The sequence below is a fragment of the Erpetoichthys calabaricus genome, chromosome 12, assembly GCF_900747795.2.
Source record: "Erpetoichthys calabaricus chromosome 12, fErpCal1.3, whole genome shotgun sequence".
In the NCBI taxonomy this organism is placed as follows: Eukaryota; Metazoa; Chordata; class Cladistia; order Polypteriformes; family Polypteridae; genus Erpetoichthys; species Erpetoichthys calabaricus.
Window position 1 is genome coordinate 152,696,708 of NC_041405.2, and position 19,917 is coordinate 152,716,624.

Here is a 19,917-nt window from a genome sequence, read left to right on the forward strand (position 1 = left end):
GGGACTTGATGTATAAGGTTACCAATTATCCTCACATATATGTTTTAGGAAGCGAGGGGAAATTTTGCTCTCTTCATTACATTTCAGTTCATTCAAATACAAAGCACTGAACAGAATAGCAAATACTATGTAATTAAAAGCTCACACAAAAATAACAAACATGTAAAACCACGCAAACTGTACACAGAAATATTTCTAAAGAGAATAAAGCTGCATGATGATTAATACATGCAAATAAGAATTTCATTGTCGCGTGAGAATAATAGATGGTACAGAGCTATAAAAACATGTACATATAGAGTGTAAATGCCACCCAACTCTGCACCCCCCACCATGTTCTCTTTCTCAATTCTTCTCACCTTCTATCTCATTTTTGCTATTCACATGTATTTGTCTGTTGACGATTGGCCGATTTATCTCCACTCCTACGTTCTCAGCTATGTATTATAATTTGATTCATACCACAGTGTTAAATGCTTTGTAAAGCAATCTGCTATGGAGCTTGATTTAATAGCGCCATATAAAATAAAAACTGACTGACTAATCTATTTTGGCAGGAGAATCCTTTCAGCTTCACTCCCCAAATCCATACTGCTATTAACATAAATTTTACAAGAAAACTTTGCAAGTCCCGGGAGTCCCTGCTTGATGAAAGACTGATGACAACGCTGCACACCCAAGCGCCAGCCCAAGGTCTCCTCCGTACCTTTTGTTTCGTCATTGGATTTCTCCTGCTCTTTGCGCAGCGTCTCTTCAATTTGTGCCCGGGTCACTTTGCTGGGAGCTTTAGCAGCTGTGGTTTGGCGCCCTTTGATTTTGGAATCTTCTTCATCCAGTAGCCTCTGGGTCTCCTTCTTTCTCTCCAGCACCTCAAGGCGTTTTTTTTCCTTTTGGTCCTGTAGAACATTTCAAAAGAAGTTTGCATGAATACTATGGGAGAAGTTATGTATAAACCACCATCCAAAAGCCACAAGCATAATGATTACAAGTACAAACACTAAGTGTAAAATTTCCTTTACCACAAGGAAAGTACATTTTCCGTCTATACATCAGATTTTGTAATTAAGAACATCATATTCATTCAAATCTATATATTGTTTAACAAAATTCTTTAATACCCAGTAAGTAAGTTACAAGGATTTCATTAAGGATGATGGATTACATAGCATGCTGTGACTGGTGCAAATCAAGGGGGGTTATGATTAAGCTAAATAACACACGTCTGTCTATCAGATTTACTTATTAACTACACCATACAGTACCCAATAAATAAGTGTTTCATACAGAAATACAGAGAAAGCACATTTCTATATAAAATCCAATGTCTGTCTGTCCACTTTTCACGAGAGAACTACTTCCTGAACATTCCAGGTGATTTTGCGACTTCTCTCATCGTGTTAAGTATTATAGTTCATTTGCGGGACCAATTCATTTACACGAATCTGAGAGAGAGAGAGAGAGGTGCAGCGGACCGAGGGGAGGGGTGCGGGGCCCTCTTCACTCACGCTCCAGCCTCGCGGTGTACCTTACCTCTGCTTAGCTAGAGAACGAGGAAACTACTGAACAGATTTAGATCGGGCTTTTCTTCTTGAACATTCTAGTTAATTTTGCGACTTCTCTCATTGTGTTAAGTATCATAGTGTACCAATTTATTTGCCCAAATACGAGAGAGAGAGATACAGTGAACACGAGGCCCTCCTCACTCACGCTCCAGCCTCGGGTATACCTTACCACCGCTTAGCTAGAGAACTACTTCATGGATTTAAATCGAGTTTTTTTTCTATAATTTCCTTGAACATTCCAGTTGAGTCATAGTTCGCTTGCAGGAGCGATATATTCACTCTATTCCGAGACAGAGGCTGCGAGCCGAGGGAAGGGGGAATTGTGACATCAAGAGTAGGGAGCCGGGCAGGGCCCTCCTCACTCACACGCCATCCTCCGTTTGAGTCGGCCTACCTTTACGTTTTGGAGTGTACCTTGCCTCAACTTAGCTAGCAATACTTGTTTGTTTATTGATTTTTAAAGTTTGTCCCATTTCACTACTATGCGGGCGGAGCCACGGGGGATAGCTAGTTAAATATAAGTTGAACCGCAGGACATGAACATTACATGCCTTCATCACTCACGCATCAGCTTTGGGGCATAACTTGAACTCCACTACTTAACAGATTTAGATTTTTTTTAATATAATTTGCTTGAACATTCCGGTTGATTTTTGCGACTTCTCTCATCTCGCTATGAGTCTTAGTTCGCTTGCTGGAGCAATATATTCATGCCATTCCGAGACAGAGGTTGCGATCAGAGGGAAGGTGGAAGTGTGCCATCAGGAGTTGGGAGCCAGGCAGGGCCCTCCTCACTCGCGTGCCAGCCTCCATTCGAGTCAATCTACCTCTGCATTATGGTGTGTATCTCCATAATAATACCTGTTTGTTTATTGACTTTAAAGTTTGTCCCGTTTCACTACTACGCGGGTGGAGCCGCAGGGGGATGGCTAGTACAAAATATACACAAAACCAAAATAATAAGACAAAAGGCAGACAAACAAACAGGCGTTATTTTTTTGTACAGCATTTTTTTCAATAATGAACACTATTCAATGAAGCTTTACAGTACACAGGTATAGTACACTGGCTAAACTTTATTTTTTGTTTTTACAGAGCCAGGGTGGCACAGTGGTTGCGGTGCTGCCTCGCAGAAAGGAGTCCACAGTTCACATCCCGGGTCTTCCCTGTGTGAAGTTTACATGTTCTTCCCCTCTCTGTGTGTGTTTCCTCCCTCATTCTGAAGACACAATGGTTAGGTGGACTGGTGATACTAACTAAATTGGTTCAGTGGTGTGTGTGTTTACCCTGCAATGGACTGGTGCCCTGTCTATGGTTTTTTCCTGTCTTGCACCCTTTGTTAGCTGGAGCCTACCTCCCCAACCCACCCTATTCAATAATCCTGTTCAAGACTTAAGCGGGTTAGAAATTGACTGACTCAAGAGTTAGAACCTAGGCATTTCAAATGACCTGCTCAGGCAGAGTCACACAGTGAGTCAGAAGTGGGGACTGAGATGAGATTTAAAATCCAAAGCCTTACTAACTACACCGTACTGCCTGCTCCAGAAAGGACGTGTCTTAAAGCTGAGCAAATGTCTCTAAAGAAGTGAGCACAAAGGCACTGCAATACAGGAAGTGACCTCTGAAAAGGACTTGTGGGTTTACGTTGGCACAACATTTTCATCATCTAAGCAATTAAAAGAGCAAATAAAACATTAGGCCACATTGTGAAAACTGTTAAAATATCATGATTGAAATAAGGCACTAAAGGGTTCAACAGGAAGTCCAATAAATGAAACAAAAAGGGGTCACTATGCAAGTCTCTATGACTACTGATCAACAAAACAAGAAGGCCAATCTCTTCTGGCAATCATTCATTGAGTTTTTCAGAGTTCCGTCCTTTGGCTCAGTCGAGTTAGAACTGACCACAAGTCTCTGGCCACGGTAGGCTTTGAAGGTGGAAAACCGGAAGGGGCGGATTCAATTGCCCACATTGGGCATCTTTTCGCCACTGCAGAGAGAAAAGAAGAGAAAAAGGTAAGCCCAAGCGTCCCCTCTCATCCCGGGGTGGTATCACCTGATTTAGAAAGGCCCAGATAGTGATCCACAGATACACATCACATATGTGACAATATAAATAACAGGACATTATGCTCCGAGCGTACAATAAGACAGCATCTGGAGTATGTGACGATGTGGTTCCTGCTCCATGCTCCCATCACTCTTCCAGGTAGCCTCTTGAACCCAACACCGTCATGTATTGTAACCAGATGATCTGGACAATGAGGAGACCAAACGAAAGCAAAGGGAAGGTGGAAAGTGCAAATAGTGCGTTTACGAAAAAAACAAGTGTCCAAATAAATAGTGCAGTGTTCAAAACAGTTACATAAATAAATAATCCATAAAATCAGGTGTAATGTGGAGGTTAAAAATAATTCAATACATAAATCCAGTTAAAACGAGGTTAAAATCAACAGAAGGCTGGAAGCTGTCCTTTAAAAGCCCGGTGCCTTCTTTTAGCTAGCAGCTCTCCTGCTTCTCCCATCTGGGCACCAGAACAGGGGAGTCGCAGTTTCAGCTGATCCCTCTGAAACAAGATTCGGGTTCCTCAACGGCCAGGGCGCTCACGCTGGAGCTCAACCTCTCAAGCCTCCAAATCCCGCTGCCCTCCATGGCTAGTCATCCACTCCTCCGGTCATTCCATCTCCTCAAAACTGCTCAGCTGGAGCAACCGCTTCTTTCTGCCCCCCAACCCCCCCACCTCAACCCAGAGTGTCGGCCAAACACTCCTTCAGAGCCCTGTTCTCAGCTGCCTGCCTTCACCAGCGAGCCTGCTCTCCCTACTTGCTTGCTCACTCACTCACTCACTCACACCTGGCACCGGCTCTTTTCTTCTCTTTTAACCTCCATTATTTTCTTTTCTTTTTCTCCCCTCCGCACTCGCGCTCCTACCATTTATAATGGGGATGTGACACTGGTGCGGCGATTAGCAGCTCCCGACATCAATTATGGACATGGGAGATCCCACACTTGTGCACTTCAGTGCTGAAACACCCAAGCCTGTATCGCGACCAAGAACTGCTCCGGCCACATTACCACTTCCCCCTCTTTAACACTAGAATTACCAGAGTCTACGAAAAAACTCGTAGATCCGGCCCACCTTAAAACTGTTCTCACGTCTCCTTTGTTTTCTAAATGTGCCAATTAACACGAGCAGCAAGCAGCCGGCTATTCCATCTCCCACCGCCACAGAACGTTCACTAAGTTTTCCCAGCTCATGCCTTGTTTGATTATCTGGGAGTGACTGAAGTGCTGGAGTTTTAGAGTGGAAATAATAGATCGGTATAACACACGCATTTAATTTGTGTTCCATTTCTATTGTAATCTGTGTAAACACATTTTTAAAACAGAAACGTTTTTCATATTTTAGTAGTAAATGACAAAATGTAGTCATAAACTATACAGTGTATGAAGCCTGAAATCCAAAGATCAAGTAAACACTTTCACAAAAGGTTCAAGGATGATACAACAGCTTCTGTGGCGTAGCGTTAAGATTTGCTGACTTGTAATCAAGTGTCCCTGGTTCGATCCCCACTCACTCCTATATTTGCCGTCTTCAGTAGTGAGCTGCTCCTTTGTTAATATTATACAGTACACACATACATTTGGTTTGCGTCCGTAACACACGGTGTGCATTTATAGGACTTGTAAAAGTTACCGTTTTTTTTTTACTTTTATTCTCTCTAAATCACGATCACGATACATACTACCGCCCATCCCCCCCCCACCAGAGATCTGACGCTGTTATTTTTCATTTGAAACGGAATAACTGGAGATGTGAGCGGTGTTTGAGACAATGGAACTGGACATTCTCTCATCTGGAGGGATAAAAGCTGACACACAAACGCTGGCGAATCTGCCTTCTTCTTATCTCACTGTCACTTGATTTTTTTAATTCAGTTTTATTGAGTGTTCCTGCTCATGCTGAATTGATGATTGAATGATTGGAAAAGCCCAATCGTCCTGGTGCAGGCTTTGTGCCGATGACCGAAAACAGGAGGTGGACAGAGATTGGAAAAATGGACAATGGCTTTGGAAGACAGAGGATTCAAGATAAATAGGAAGAAGAGAGAATATCTGGGGTTACAGTCATATGAAAATGTTTGGGAACCCCTCTCAGCCTGCATAATAACTTACTCTACTTTCAACAAAAAACGATAACAGTGGTATGTCTTTCATTTCCTAGGAACATCTGAGTACTGGGGTGTTTCCAAACAAAGATTTTTAGTGAAGTGCTATTTAGTTGTATGAAATTAAATCAAATGTAAAAAACTGACTGTGCAAATATGTGGGAACCCATGTAATTTTGCTGATTTGAATGCCCGTCACTGCTCAATGCTGATTACTTGCAACACCAAATTGGTTGGATGAGCTCATTAAGTAAGCCTTGAACTTCATAGACAGGTGTGTCCAATCATGAGATATAAAGGTATAAAGGTGGTCAACTGCAAGTTGTGCTTCCCTTTGACTCTCCTCTGAAGATCCTCAAAGCAACTCTCCAAAGATCTGAAAACAAAGATTGTTCAGTCTCCTGGTTTAGGGGAAGGCTACAAAAAGCCATCTCAGAGGTTTAAACTGTCAGTTTCAAGTGTAAGGAATGGAATCAGGAAATGGAAGGCCACAGGCACAGTTGCTGTTAAACCCACGTCTGGCAGTCCAAAAAAAATACAGGAGCGGCATATGTGCAGGATTGTGAGAATGGTGACAGACAACCCACAGATCACCTCCAAAGACCTGCAAGAACATCTTGCTGCAGATGGTGTACCTGTACATCATTCTACAATTCAGTGCAATTTGCACAAAGAACATCTGTATGGCAGGGTGATTAGAAAGAAGCCCTTTCTGCACTCACGCCACAAACAGAGTCACTTGTTGTATGCCAATGCTCATTTAGACAAGCCAGATTCATTTTGGAACAAAGTGCTTTGGACTGATGACACAAAAATTGAGTTATTTGGTCAAAACAAAAAGTGCTCTGCATGGCGGAAGAAGAACACTGCATTCCAAGAAAAACACCTGCTACCTACTGTCAAATTTGGTGGAGGTTCCATCATGCTGTGGGGCTGTGTGGCTAGTTCAGTAACTGGGGCCCTTGTTAAAGTCGAGGGTCAGATGAATTCAACCCAATAACAACAAATTCTTAAGGATAATGTTCAAGCATCAGTCACAAAGTTGAAGTTACGCAGGAGTTGGATATTCCAACAAGACAATGACCCAAAACACAGTTCGAAATCTATAAAGGCATTCATGCCGTGTGAGAAGTACAATGTTCTGGAATGTCCGTCACAGTCCCCTGACTTGAAGATCATCGAAAATCTATGGGATGATTTGAAGCAGGCTGTCCATCAAATTGAATTGAACTGGAGAGATTTTGTATGGAAGAATGGTCAACACTACCTCCATCCAGAATCCAGACACTCATCAAAGGCCATAGAGGCTGTTATATTTGCAAAAGGAGGCTCAACTAAGTATTGATGTCATATCTCTGTCGGGGTGCCCAAATTTATGCACCTGTCTAATTTTGTTATGATGCATATTGCATATTTTCTGTTAATCCAATAAACTTAATGTCACTGCTGAAATACTACTGTTTCCATAAGGCATGTCATATATTAAAAGGAAGTTGCTACTTTGAAAGCTCAGCCAATGAGAAACCAAAATCCAAAGAATTAAGGGGGGTTCCCAAACTTTTTCATATGACTGTAAATGACAATCAGGATTCAGAAGTTAAACTGCAGTGAAAGCTCTTGAAAATAGTGGAGATGTTTAAATATCTGGGATCAGTGATAGCCCAAGATGGAGTATTAGATACAGAGATAACCCATTGAGTGCACTATGGATGGAACTATTCGAAGAAGGTATCAGGAGTATTGTGTGATCAAAGAATTAAGGTGAAGGTTAAAGGTCAGCTTTTTTAAGACAGTGGTAAGGCTAGTAATGATGTATGGAGCTGAGACATAGGAATTGAGGGGAGCGCAGGAGAAGTTGTTGTGTGAAAGAAATGAGAACGTTGAGATGGATGTGTGGAGTTACAGATAAGGACAGAACAAGAAATGAGAGAATCAGAGGTACAACAAAAGTGGGAGAGATATCTAAGAAAGTCCAGGAAAATATGATGAAGTGGTATGGAAATATGGTGAAGAGAGATAAGGAATATGTGGATAAAAGATGGATAGGAATTGAAATATAGGGGAAGATAATGGAAATCGAAACAGAGGTACATGGATCAAATAACAGCAGATTTGAAGGAATGGGGGTCTGACTGGGGGCGGGGAGGTGCAGAACCGAGCTATATGGAAAAGGTCGATAAAGCACATCGAGCCCAGATGAAGAGGAAGAAGACAATTTGTAATTAATTTAGGCCACTTTGCACAGATCTGTTTTCACTTTGACATTAAAGAATTCCTTCTGCGGAATAATGTCAAAAAAGCCAAATGAAATTCACTGTGATTCAATGTTGAATAACAATAAAATGTGAAAACTTCCAAGGGAGAGGGGGGAAATATAGTCACTGAAAATGACAAAGAATAATTTAATGCTTGTTGGCTGAAAAGATCAGTCACCAAGTCAAAGTAATTATAAATTAGAAACCTTTTTATGGGACGCAGCCAAAGCTGCTGCATTCTGCCTCAGAATGTGCTATGCTTTGGTGCACTGGCCGAACAGCAGGTTTTTGGCAAACGACATGAATCTGTGGCTGATGATGAAAAAAATTCTAAACAGGTGCTCAGCTTTTGAATTTTGAACACTACAAGAGATTAAACAAACCCTCTTCTGAACATCGTTTCTGCATGTTATGTTAGTGGGAGGATGAAGAGCAGGAATCAGAGAAGAGGCATCAGACTTTGGAAAATTCATTAGCTGCTATGATAAATCCAAACCTATGCCATCTACAAGTCTTACCTTAATTAATTATCCGTGTGCCAGGCGCAAGGTCGGCAGCAGAATCTGCATTGTCTATTGATGAGGTGCCGCAGATCGTGTGACAGCAGGGAGAGTAACTAGAGCCCTCACACCCTAGCGCAAGAGTGTGATTTACACCGTTCTACATAGTAACCTAAAGAACGACGCCTGCAGAGCGGCAATAGACCCCCTGCTCCTGTACACAGTGTCAATAATTTAAAAAGAAAACCTAGAGGAGCCGGAAGGCCAGGGATCCAAGGAAGAAATTTGAGCAAACATGTTGGGTCAGAAGTGAAGAGGTAACCAAGGGCCAGCCAGGACTAAAGAGTTGAGGTGGGCAGAGAGAATTATTTCCGAGATGTCTTACAATAAGGCAGGTTAGAAACAAAAAGTGAAAGCATATCTGCCCAGATTTACCCCTCTGCTCCACAGTTTAAAATTACAAATCAAACAATTCAGATGGGGTTAAAGTGCACATTGCTGACTTTCATTTAAGGAGATTTGCAGGTATTTTGGTCACACAATATTTTTTCTACGTGGTCCTCCCCATTTCAGGAGACCATAATTATCTGGGACACAGCAACAACAGGTCTATTAAAGCTGCCATATTTAGGACTTTGTCACATATCCCTTGCATGCAGTGACTGCTTGAAGTCTTTGATTCATCAACACCACCAGGTGATGAGGACCTTCTCTGCCAAGCATCTTAAGCAGCGGTCTTCAGCTCCTGCTCGTTTCAGGGGCTTGACCCCTTAAGTTTTCTCTTCAGCATATGGAAGTCCTGCTCAGTTGGATTTAAATCAATGGACTGACTTGGCCATTCAACAATTTTCCATTTTTTCACTTTGATAAACTCCTGTGTTGCCTCCGCAGTCTATTTGGCTCATTATCTTGTTGTAAGATGGAGCACCGTCCAACGAGTTTGGAGGCATCTACTGGGACTTGAGCAGATCTGATGTTTCTACGCACCTCAGAATTCATTGTGCTGTCAGCAGTTCCATCATCAATGAATAGAAGTGTGCCGGGACCTGAGGCAGCCATACATGACCAAGTCATAACACCCTCAAGCATCATGTTTAGCAGATGAGGTGGTCCACTTTGGATCTTGGGCAGTTCCTTTTCATCTCCACACTTGGCTCTTTCAGTTTGTCTCGTCTGTCCACACACACTCGTATTCCTCTCCTGCAGACCCACGCACACAGATCACTGGTCTCTGCAGGCGTACTACTTCAGGAAACGTCTGGACTTAATGATGTTTTATTGCTGCTGTCTTTTATACTTACTATGTTTATTTTATCATTTATAGTGTACTGTGCATTTTAAGTATTCTGCCTTGAAGCTGAGTCATACCAACAAAAATGTCATTATGTATATGCATAATGACAATAAAGAATTCTATCTTCTATCTATCTAAGACATCTTCCCAGAACTCTGCTGGCTCTTTTAAGTCATTTTACACAAACTGTAGTGTGGCCATCTTGTTTTTGTGGCTTACTAGTTGTTTGCTCATCTCTGTGTTTCCGTTCATGCTGATAGTCGTCTCTGGCCTCCTGAAGAATGTTTCTGATCTGTCGGACAGGCATTGGTGGCTTTTTCTTGACCATAGTGGGGATCTTTCCGTTCTTAGCAGTGGAGGTCTTCCTTGGCATACCAGTCTCTTTGTGATTACTGAGCCCACCAGTGTGTTCTTTCTTCTTCATGCTACTCCAGACTGATTTAGGGAAATTCTAAGGCTTTACTGATGCCTCCAACAGTTTTATTCTTGTTTTTCAGCCTCATAATGGCTTGTCCTCATGTTAAATAGTGGCAACTATTGACTCCAAAAGGGAAGAAAAGCAAGATGTCTTACTGTATGAAGCAACGAAACACATCTGAGGAATCACAAACACTTGTGACGCCAACTGTCCCAAACATTACGGTACCCTGAAATGGAGGGACCACGTACAAAAACAGTTGTCATTTATACATGGTATGACCGAAACAAATGCAAATTCCATTAGATTAAAGTGTGCAATGTACACTTTAATAACATCTTAAGTGTCTGAGGGGTAAATCAAGGAATAAATGTGTAGCGGAGCTACATTATAATAGCATGTTCTATGTTTGTGCTAAATGCGTTTTCTTTCCATCATCCCGTTTACTGTTCGTTATATGTGCATCAGTAAATGTTGTCCCCGTAAGTGCAGAGGGAAAGGATGATGGAGAGAGGCCGTAGCCCCGAGACGGAAATCACCTGTTAACTCACCAGCTACATCCGGGACATTTTGCATTTAAAAAAGAGGAGCGAAGGTGAAAGAGAGAGGCGAGGAGAGAAAGAGAGGAGACAAATCGAGGAACGAAAAGAAGACAAGTGCCAGATTAAGTGAAAAATTAAAGAAAACGTACTAAGTAATTGCAGCACAAAAACTAACTTAATCAGTTTTAACGTGAAAAGATGGCGACAAAAGAAGAGAAGCAGCGGGCCACTAGGGTGGAGTAAAGAAGAGCAGCTCAGGAAGCAGCAAGCACATCAACCTCTGAGCAAACGAATGATAAACGTACAGAGAAAGAGGATGAATACTATGAATGCTTAAGTCAAGTGTATTCACTGCACGCTATTGTGCAGTGCGCCATTACTGGTATATACAGTGGTGTGAAAAACTATTTGCCCCCTTCCTGATTTCTTATTCTTTTGCATGTTTGTCACACAAAATGTTTCTGATCATCAAACACATTTAACCATTAGTCAAATATAACACAAGTAAACACAAAATGCAGTTTGTAAATGGTGGTTTTTATTATTTAGGGAGAAAAAAAAATCCAAACCTACATGGCCCTGTGTGAAAAAGTAATTGCCCCCTGAACCTAATAACTGGTTGGGCCCCCCTTAGCAGCAATAACTGCAATCAAGCGTTTGCGATAACTTGCAATGAGTCTTTTACAGCGCTCTGGAGGAATTTTGGCCCACTCATCTTTGCAAAATTGTTGTAATTCAGCTTTATTTGAGGGTTTTCTAGCATGAACCGCCGCCTTTTTAAGGTCATGCCATAGCATCTCAATTGGATTCAGGTCAGGACTTTGACTAGGCCACTCCAAAGTCTTCATTTTGTTTTTCTTCAGCCATTCAGAGGTGGATTTGCTGGTGTGTTTTGGATCATTGTCCTGTTGCAGCACCCAAGATCGCTTCAGCTTGAGTTGACGAACAGATGGCCGGACATTCTCCTTCAGGATTTTTTGGTAGACAGTAGAATTCATGGTTCCATCTATCACAGCAAGCCTTCCAGGTCCTGAAGCAGCAAAACAACCCCAGACCATCACACTACCACCACCATATTTTACTGTTGGTATGATGATCTTTTTCTGAAATGCTGTGTTCCTTTTACGCCAGATGTAACGGGACATTTGCCTTCCAAAAAGTTCAACTTTTGACTCATCAGTCCACAAGGTATTTTCCCAAAAGTCTTGGCAATCATTGAGATGTTTCTTAGCAAAATTGAGACGAGCCCTAATGTTCTTTTTGCTTAACAGTGGTTTGCGTCTTGGAAATCTGCCATTCAGGCCGTTTTTGCCCAGTCTCTTTCTTATGGTGGAGTCGTGAACACTGACCTTAATTGAGGCAAGTGAGGCCTGCAGTTCTTTAGACGTTGTCCTGGGGTCTTTTGTGACCTCTCGGATGAGTCGTCTCTGCGCTCTTGGGGTAATTTTGGTCGGCCGGCCACTCCTGGGAAGGTTCACCACTGTTCCATGTTTTTGCCATTTGTGGATAATGGCTCTCACTGTGGTTCGCTGGAGTCCCAAAGCTTTAGAAATGGCTTTATAACCTTTACCAGACTGACAGATCTCAATTACTTCTGTTCTCATTTGTTCCTGAATTTCTTTGGATCTTGGCACGATGTCTAGCTTTTGAGGTGCTTTTGATCTACTTCTCTGTGTCAGGCAGCTCCTATTTAAGTGATTTCTTGATTGAAACAGGTGTGGCAGTAATCAGGCCTGGGGGTGGCTACGGAAATTGAACTCAGGTGTGATACACCACAGTTAGGTTATTTTTTAACAAGGGGGCAATTACTTTTTCACACAGGGCCATGTAGGTTTGGATTTTTTTTCTCCCTAAATAATAAAAACCATCATTTAAAAACTGCATTTTGTGTTTACTTGTGTTATATTTGACTAATGGTTAAATGTGTTTGATGATCAGAAACATTTTGTGTGACAAACATGCAAAAGAATAAGAAATCAGGAAGGGGGCAAATAGTTTTTCACACCACTGTATATATTATTGAATATTTGTCTGTCTTTTCGTTTTACAAAATATCCGTATTTGATTTTACATATCTGTTTACTGTTTTCTGATTATTTCATCTTGTCGGGAGAAATAAGACAACTTGTAAGGAGTACAGCTTGTTATTAGAGCAAGAAACCTCAGGTAATCCAAGGAATATGTCTTGGTAGTGTAGTGGCAGGTCTGGGTAAGGGGTCGGCTGAGACAAATGTGTCTCTGTCTCTAACATTATGCAGGGCACTGTATGGACCATTCACACAACAGTTCAGTAAAACCGGCAAGAGTACTCCAAAAGCAGAAAAAAATCTGTTGGTCAATCCCTCGATTTCAGTGAGAAAGACAACTTATATTCCTTATACTCCCTATCTCCTGATCAGTAAAGAGCAAGCTACCCATTTCCGAAAAGCAAACCATGAGGTCAGATTTGGAGTTGTCAGGTGGCCGGTTAGGTTCCTCATGGCAGCTAGTGTCCCTCTGCATTAAGAATTGAGTAGAACGGATGCGGTGTTCACAGTCTCACTTGTTAAGAAATAATGTGTTGTGCAGCTGGCAGATCCATCTTTAATAAAAAGGCAAGTGGCAGGATGCCACCATTGATAGCAAATGCATTTAGAGAGGACGGTACATGAGATTGCAAGTTGAGCACAGGGCCACCCAAATTAAAAAAAAAAAAAACAACATGGTAAGCAACATCAGTAGGCCAGTTTCTCTTTGAAACAGGCACAATTCCAAACTGGAGTGCTGCCAAAGCAACAGAACACCCGACCTTCACAAAAGGTTTCTTTAATTGGAGTTTGTTTATGTGTGTGTGGAATATTCAAGCAAGGAACACAAAACAGTGACAAGTTAAGACCTACATCACGCTATCTGCAGCTCGTTATATGTGTTCCAAACATGCTAGTCTGCTAATATGGCAGAAGAGACTCATCTTTTCTTACCATCATGGCACAAATCAAACAGGATGAGTTATATTTTCTTCTTATATAATCTTCTACTAACAAGCAATTACCTACATTATCTAATGAGCAACAGCAACACCCCAGAATATTCAGTACACAATTTACAAAGATACGTATTTATTACTAGCTGTCCCCCGCAGCTCCACCCACGTAGTAGTGAAACAGGACAACCTTTAAAAAAATCAATAAAATAAATAAATAATAATAAAAAAAATGTAATTCTGGCCAAGTGAAAGGTAGGTACACTCTAACGTCAAACGTTGGCACTGTATCTGATTGTGTTCAGCTCTGATGGGAGAGCGTCCCCCTCATGGAGAGAAAAGCACGTGGCCATGATCTCTCTGGCAATCAGCAGCTACCCTCTAAAACACACGTAGCTCTGATCTGTCTCTCAAAAACATCAAACGTTAGTCCTTAACAATCTCTACATGACAATGTCTGCTGAACAAACAGGTATCGCTAGCTAAGAGGAGGCAAGGTACGCTCCAACATGTGGCGAGAAGTAGTGTGACTGGAGCGGAGGCTGGAACGTGAGTGAGGAGGGACCCACCTCCCTCCCCTCGGCCCGCAGCCTCTCTCTTGGGTTCGTGCAAATAAATTGCTTCTGCAAGCAAATTCTGATACTGAGTGCGATGCGAGATGTCGCAAAATCAACCGGAATGTTCACGCAAATTGTAGAAAAAAGCCTGATCTAAATCCGGTAAGACAGGGGTGGGCAAAGTCAGTCCTAGAGGGCTACAGGTTTTTGTTCCAACCCAGTTGCTTAATTAGAAAACAATCCTTGCCAATAATTTAATTTTATGACTTGTTAAGTGCTTTAACTCTGCCATGTCAGGTCATTCTCATATCCTAGATTTTCTTCTCCTTTCTAAGGATATCATCCAAATGATTTGAAGTCTAAAATGGAGGAGTAATTCTCAGTCGTTCACTCTTTTTCTTTTCATTTTCCTTCTAAATATTTAATTGAACCAACTAGTGCATGATAAATATACACAGAGGTATAAATGGAAACAAGCTAAATGGAGAAATGCTGGTCTCTTTTGTCATGTGCATCCTATTGCTAATAAGGAGCAATTAAAAACCAAGAATACAGCTGTTTAACACTAAATCCAGTACTAAGGGTTCAAAATCTTAAGCGAGACAACGAAAATGAAGCATAAGTTTTACTTGAGAAATACCGGTAAGCGTTTCTAATTAAGTAATCGGATTGGAGCAAAACCCTGCAGCCTCTGCAGACCTCCAGGAACGACTTTGCCCACCCCTGAGTTAAGCAGTTCTCTAGTGAAAAGTGGACAGACATGCATACAGACAGACAAACATATACATATATATATATATATATACATACATATATATATATATATACATACATATATATATATATATATATATATATATATATATATATATATATATATATATATATACACATACATATATATATGTAGTGCATCTGGAAAGTATTCACAGCGCATAACTTTTTCCATATTTTGTTATGTTACAGCCTTATTCCATAATGGATTAAATTCATTTTTTTTCCTCAGAATTCTACACACAACACCCCATAATGACAACGTGAAAAAAGTTTACTTGAGGTTTTTGCAAACTTATTAAAAATAAAAAAACTGAGAAATCCCATGTCCGTAAGTATTCACAGCCTTTGCTCAATACTTTGTTGATGCACCTTTGGCAGCAATTCCAGCCTCAAGTCTTGTTGAATATGATGCCACAAGCTTGGCACACCTATCCTTGGCCAGTTTCGCCCATTCCTCTTTGCAGCACCTCTCAAGCTCCATCAGGTTGGATGGGAAGCGTCGGTGCACAGCCATTTTAAGATCTCTCCAGAGATGTTCAATCGGATTCAAGTCTGGGCTCTGGCTGGGCCACTCAAGGACATTCACAGAGTTGTCCTGAAGCCACTCCTTTGATATCTTGGCTGTGTGCTTAGGGTTGTTGCCCTGCTGAAAGATGAACTGTCGCCCCAGTCTGAGGTCAAGAGCACTCTGGAGCAGGTTTTCATCCAGGACGTCTCTGTACACTGCTGCAGTCATCTTTCCCTTTATACTGACTAGTCTCCCAGTCCCTGCCTCTGAAAAACATCCCCACAGAATGATGCTGCCACCACCATGCTTCAATGTAGGGATGGTATTGGCCTGGTGAAAATGCAGTTTAATACAGAAAAGTGCAAAGTTGTTTGCTTTTATCTGTTGGTTTGGAAACCTCAGCAACAAGAATATAAATCTTAACAACATTATAAAAATTTGAAATAAAATTATTGGTTCACAGCAGACGTCTACCACTGAAATGTATTGCAAACAGGTCAGAAAGAAAGCTGACTCAGCTCTGTCAGATGGACGCCATCCTCTTTCCTCTAAATTCCAGCTGTTGCCATCAGGCTGCAGATTTAGGTTTCCAAAGGTAAAGACCAGCAGGTTTAAGAACTTTTTCTTTCCTAGAGCTATAAGCATTTTCAATTCTGTTACTTTTAGGGATGATGCTAAATGTTAAATTCTGCATTATTGTTTTTTATACTGTTGAAAAGTAATCATTCTTCGTTGTATTGATCTTGAGTGTGTGTTTATGCAATAACATTGGTTGTCAAATGTTGTGTCTTTGTTGTATCTATTGGATTTCTGTAAAAATGTTTTCTGTTTTTGTACTTTACTGCTGCAAACAAATTTCCCTCTGGGATAATAAAGTCTACCAAAACCTAAAGTACTACACATGGGCAAAGGGAACATTAACTATAAATACAAAATGGGAAACACTGAACTACAGGAAACAACTTCTGAAAAGGATTTAGGGGTTTATGTGGAAGCAACATTTTTATCAGCTAAGAAAAGCACAGAAGCAATTAATAAGGCAAATAAAATGTTAAATTGTTTCTGTGATATAACCTAAGTCAAGGGATGTTAGGTTTAAACTATATAATGCATTTGTAAGATCTCATCTGGACATAACAGCACTTGAAGCTGTGCAGAGGAGAGCAACCAAGTGCATCATGGGACTTAAGGATATGTTCTACTGGGACAGACTCAGAGAATGAAACCTGTTTAGTCTCAAGCAGAGGAAACTGCATGAGGACCTAATCCAGGTCTTCAAAATCTACAAAGGCATTGATAAAGTAAATCCAGCAACATTCTTTCGGCTTAAGGGTGACTCACGTACTCGAGGACCTCAGTGGAAATTATAGGGAAGCGGATGCAAAACAGAAGCCAGGCAGCAATTCTTTACACAAAGAGTTGTGAGAATCTGAAGCAAAAACCTGGAACCTTCAAGAATAATCTGGATGAGATATTGGAACAGGTTACCTATTAGTTAAACGAACTGGATTCATGGACTCCTTTCGTGTGTCAAATTTCTTATCTCTCCATTATAATAAATAAATCCTGGGACAAGACGAGACTTTTTAACCTGGGACGAAATGTGAGTTTTTTCAGAGAGAGGTACTTTCAAGTCCCGAGAGACGAGACTTTGTGCCAAGAGATTTAACCACACCCGGGCCGGAAATAAAAGACACAGAGTAGATGACAAAGTAGAACATCGTAAAGAATTCAAAAACGCTGGCGTGATACACATGCAGAACAGATTAGAGATAATGGAAGTACTAAAATTCAAAATCCTCAAAAAAATGATAGTAAAGATCACATTAGCGCAAACAAATGGAAATTATTACTCGGTGAAATAACAGAACACCGAAAAGAGATCAAATATATTGTTCGGATTTAAACTTTAAATCTGAGACTTGTAGATCGTCTAATTCGTGTTGTCATCAGGGAAAGGTAGTGTTTCTTCCCAATAAACAGGCGTATCCGTGAGAATTAATAGATTTGGTGAAAGTGAAATCAACATACGCGAGCAGCAGAGACGTGAAGTGGGTGGCGCGCAGCGCAGGCCCTGGGGTTGGCAAGCAAAGCAAGCAGGGGACAAAGCCCCCTAGTGTTCTTGATGAAATTTAGAGAACTATATTGCAAAAAAAAGCCTACAAAATGATGACATTTGTAAATGCCTTTTTTGACAATTGCAGGTTTCAAAAGTTAATAGGAAGTGTAGAGGCCTTTGCTTTCAATGACTTTACCACATCTACACCCACAGGACATGACCAGTTTCTTGCATTGCTCTGGTTTGATTCTGTTCCACCTGTCTTCCATAATTCAGTAACTGTAAAGGGTTTCTTTGTTAAAACTTTGTCACCATTTATCTTCCAGAGATTCTCAATCGGGATCAGATCAGGACTCTAGACTGGCTATTTCCATCACTCTGATATTCTCCTCTTCCAAGAGCTGCAGTGTGGCATTATTATGCATAAAAATGGCTGGCTGAATGGGTGATGCTCATATGGACAGACCCACATGTTGCCGAAGGAGGCTCTGATACACATTAGCATGCACCTTGCCATGTAACTAGACTCCTGATGCACAGAACATCCCCCACACCACGACAATTCCTCCTCCAAACTTTACCGACTTCTCTACACACTTTTGGTTCAGTCTTTTCCAATTTGTCACTGAATATAATTTTTCCCATCTGAACCCACTAAATTAAACTTGCTTTTATCACCAAATTTAACTTTGGACGAGTTCTCCTTAATCGACGCAACAAGCTAGAGTAGTCTTTGCTGAGGGGCATATTTATTATTGTTGCAGAAGAGAAGCTTGGTCACTTTCAATTCCAATTCTCTCAGACAAGACGACACTGAATGTTAGTTAGATTAGAATAGATAGATTCTTGCCTGTTCAGCACAGAAACAGAGATATTCCAGATGTGGTGTTGAACCGATGCCCCACAGAGTCTTTGTATCATCCCATTTGCTCAAGTACTTGTCTTATTTGGGGACTTAAATGGCTTTGTTTCTTTGTAAAGCTTCAATACCTGAGAGGTTACACTCTTGGAAAGACCAACTACCTTTCCAATGGCAGTCATCCCATCAGCCTTCATCTGAAAAACCTGACGTGGCAGCATTTCAATTAACCCGTAAAGTGGCTCACCACGCGTTTGGTGTTGCCTGGTATTTCAAGTCAGTCACAGCTTATTAGGAGATTGGCAAGGAGAAAGCCACTGTGTTAAAAAAGACAGACAGAGATTGTTAAATAGTACCTTTCATATCTATCTGACAGACAGACAGACAGACAGAAGTGAAAGGCACTATATAATAGATAGATAGATAGATAGATAGATAGATAGATAGATAGATAGATAGAGATAGATAGACAGACAGACATGAAAGGCACTATATGACAGACAGATACAAAGACAGACAGACAGTTTATTGATCCAAAGAGAGCCCCAGAAGTCAGCTGGATGAAGACTCAATGGTCTGACAGAAGCCATTTTTGAATGCTGCACATTACCAAAAAACCCACCCTCCCTACAGTGAAGCGTAGTGATGGCAGCATCGTGCTGTGGGGATGCTTCTCTGAAGCAGGCCCGGGAAGACTTGCGAGGGTAAAATGAATGCAGTAAAATATGGGGAAATCCTGCAGGAAAGCCTGATGCAGTCTGCAAGCTCCTTGGGGGGAGATTTGTTTTTTCAATAATACAAGGAGCCCAAGCATAAAGGCAAAAAAAAAAAAACACATAAAAATGGCTTCAAAACAACAATGTGAATGTCCTGGAGTGGCCAAGTCACAGTGTAGATCTCAATCCAGTTGAGAATTTGTGGCTGAACTTGATCAAGGGTGTTCACTCAGATCACCATGGCACCCGACAGAGCTTGAGCAGTTTGGCAAAGAAGAAAGGAGACAAATGGCGGAGCTAATAGAGAGACACCACACCTGTGCACACAGACTCAAGGCGGTCACTTACTAAATACTGACCTAATGCAATCCATTACTTTGCGTTTTATATTTGTAAATAATTTAGATAATTTTGGAGAGATCTGTTTTCACTTTGAAATTAAAGTTTTACATTTAGTCAGTGTCAAAAAAGCCAACTTAACTCCAATGCTGCATTAGAAATAACATATTGAAACTTCCAAGGGAAGATTACATTTTATAAGCACTCTTTACAGCAAAAAGGGCTGCTTAAATATGCACAAGTGCTATATATAAATAAGCTGCATGTTAAAGATGCCATATAAATATTATTATGGCTCCATATGTGATTAAAACATGTACATATAAACACAATGCACATGAAAGGTACTATATAAATAAAATGTTTAATTATTAAGGCTCCATAATAGGTTTAAAAATAG

The 19,917-nt window shown here is 41.0% G+C and overlaps 1 protein-coding gene across 2 annotated transcripts in view; it reads right to left on the reverse strand.

The window, feature by feature from the left end:
• ccdc124 (coiled-coil domain containing 124) overlaps positions 1-19,917 on the reverse strand; it is an 83,374-nt gene that overhangs the window by 29,714 nt on the left and 33,743 nt on the right. For both annotated transcript variants that reach the window (XM_028816586.2, XM_028816587.2), the window contains exon 3: positions 707-896. In XM_028816586.2, coding sequence (XP_028672419.1) covers positions 707-896 — 190 coding nt within the window. The remainder of the gene's footprint in view (positions 1-706; positions 897-19,917) is intronic.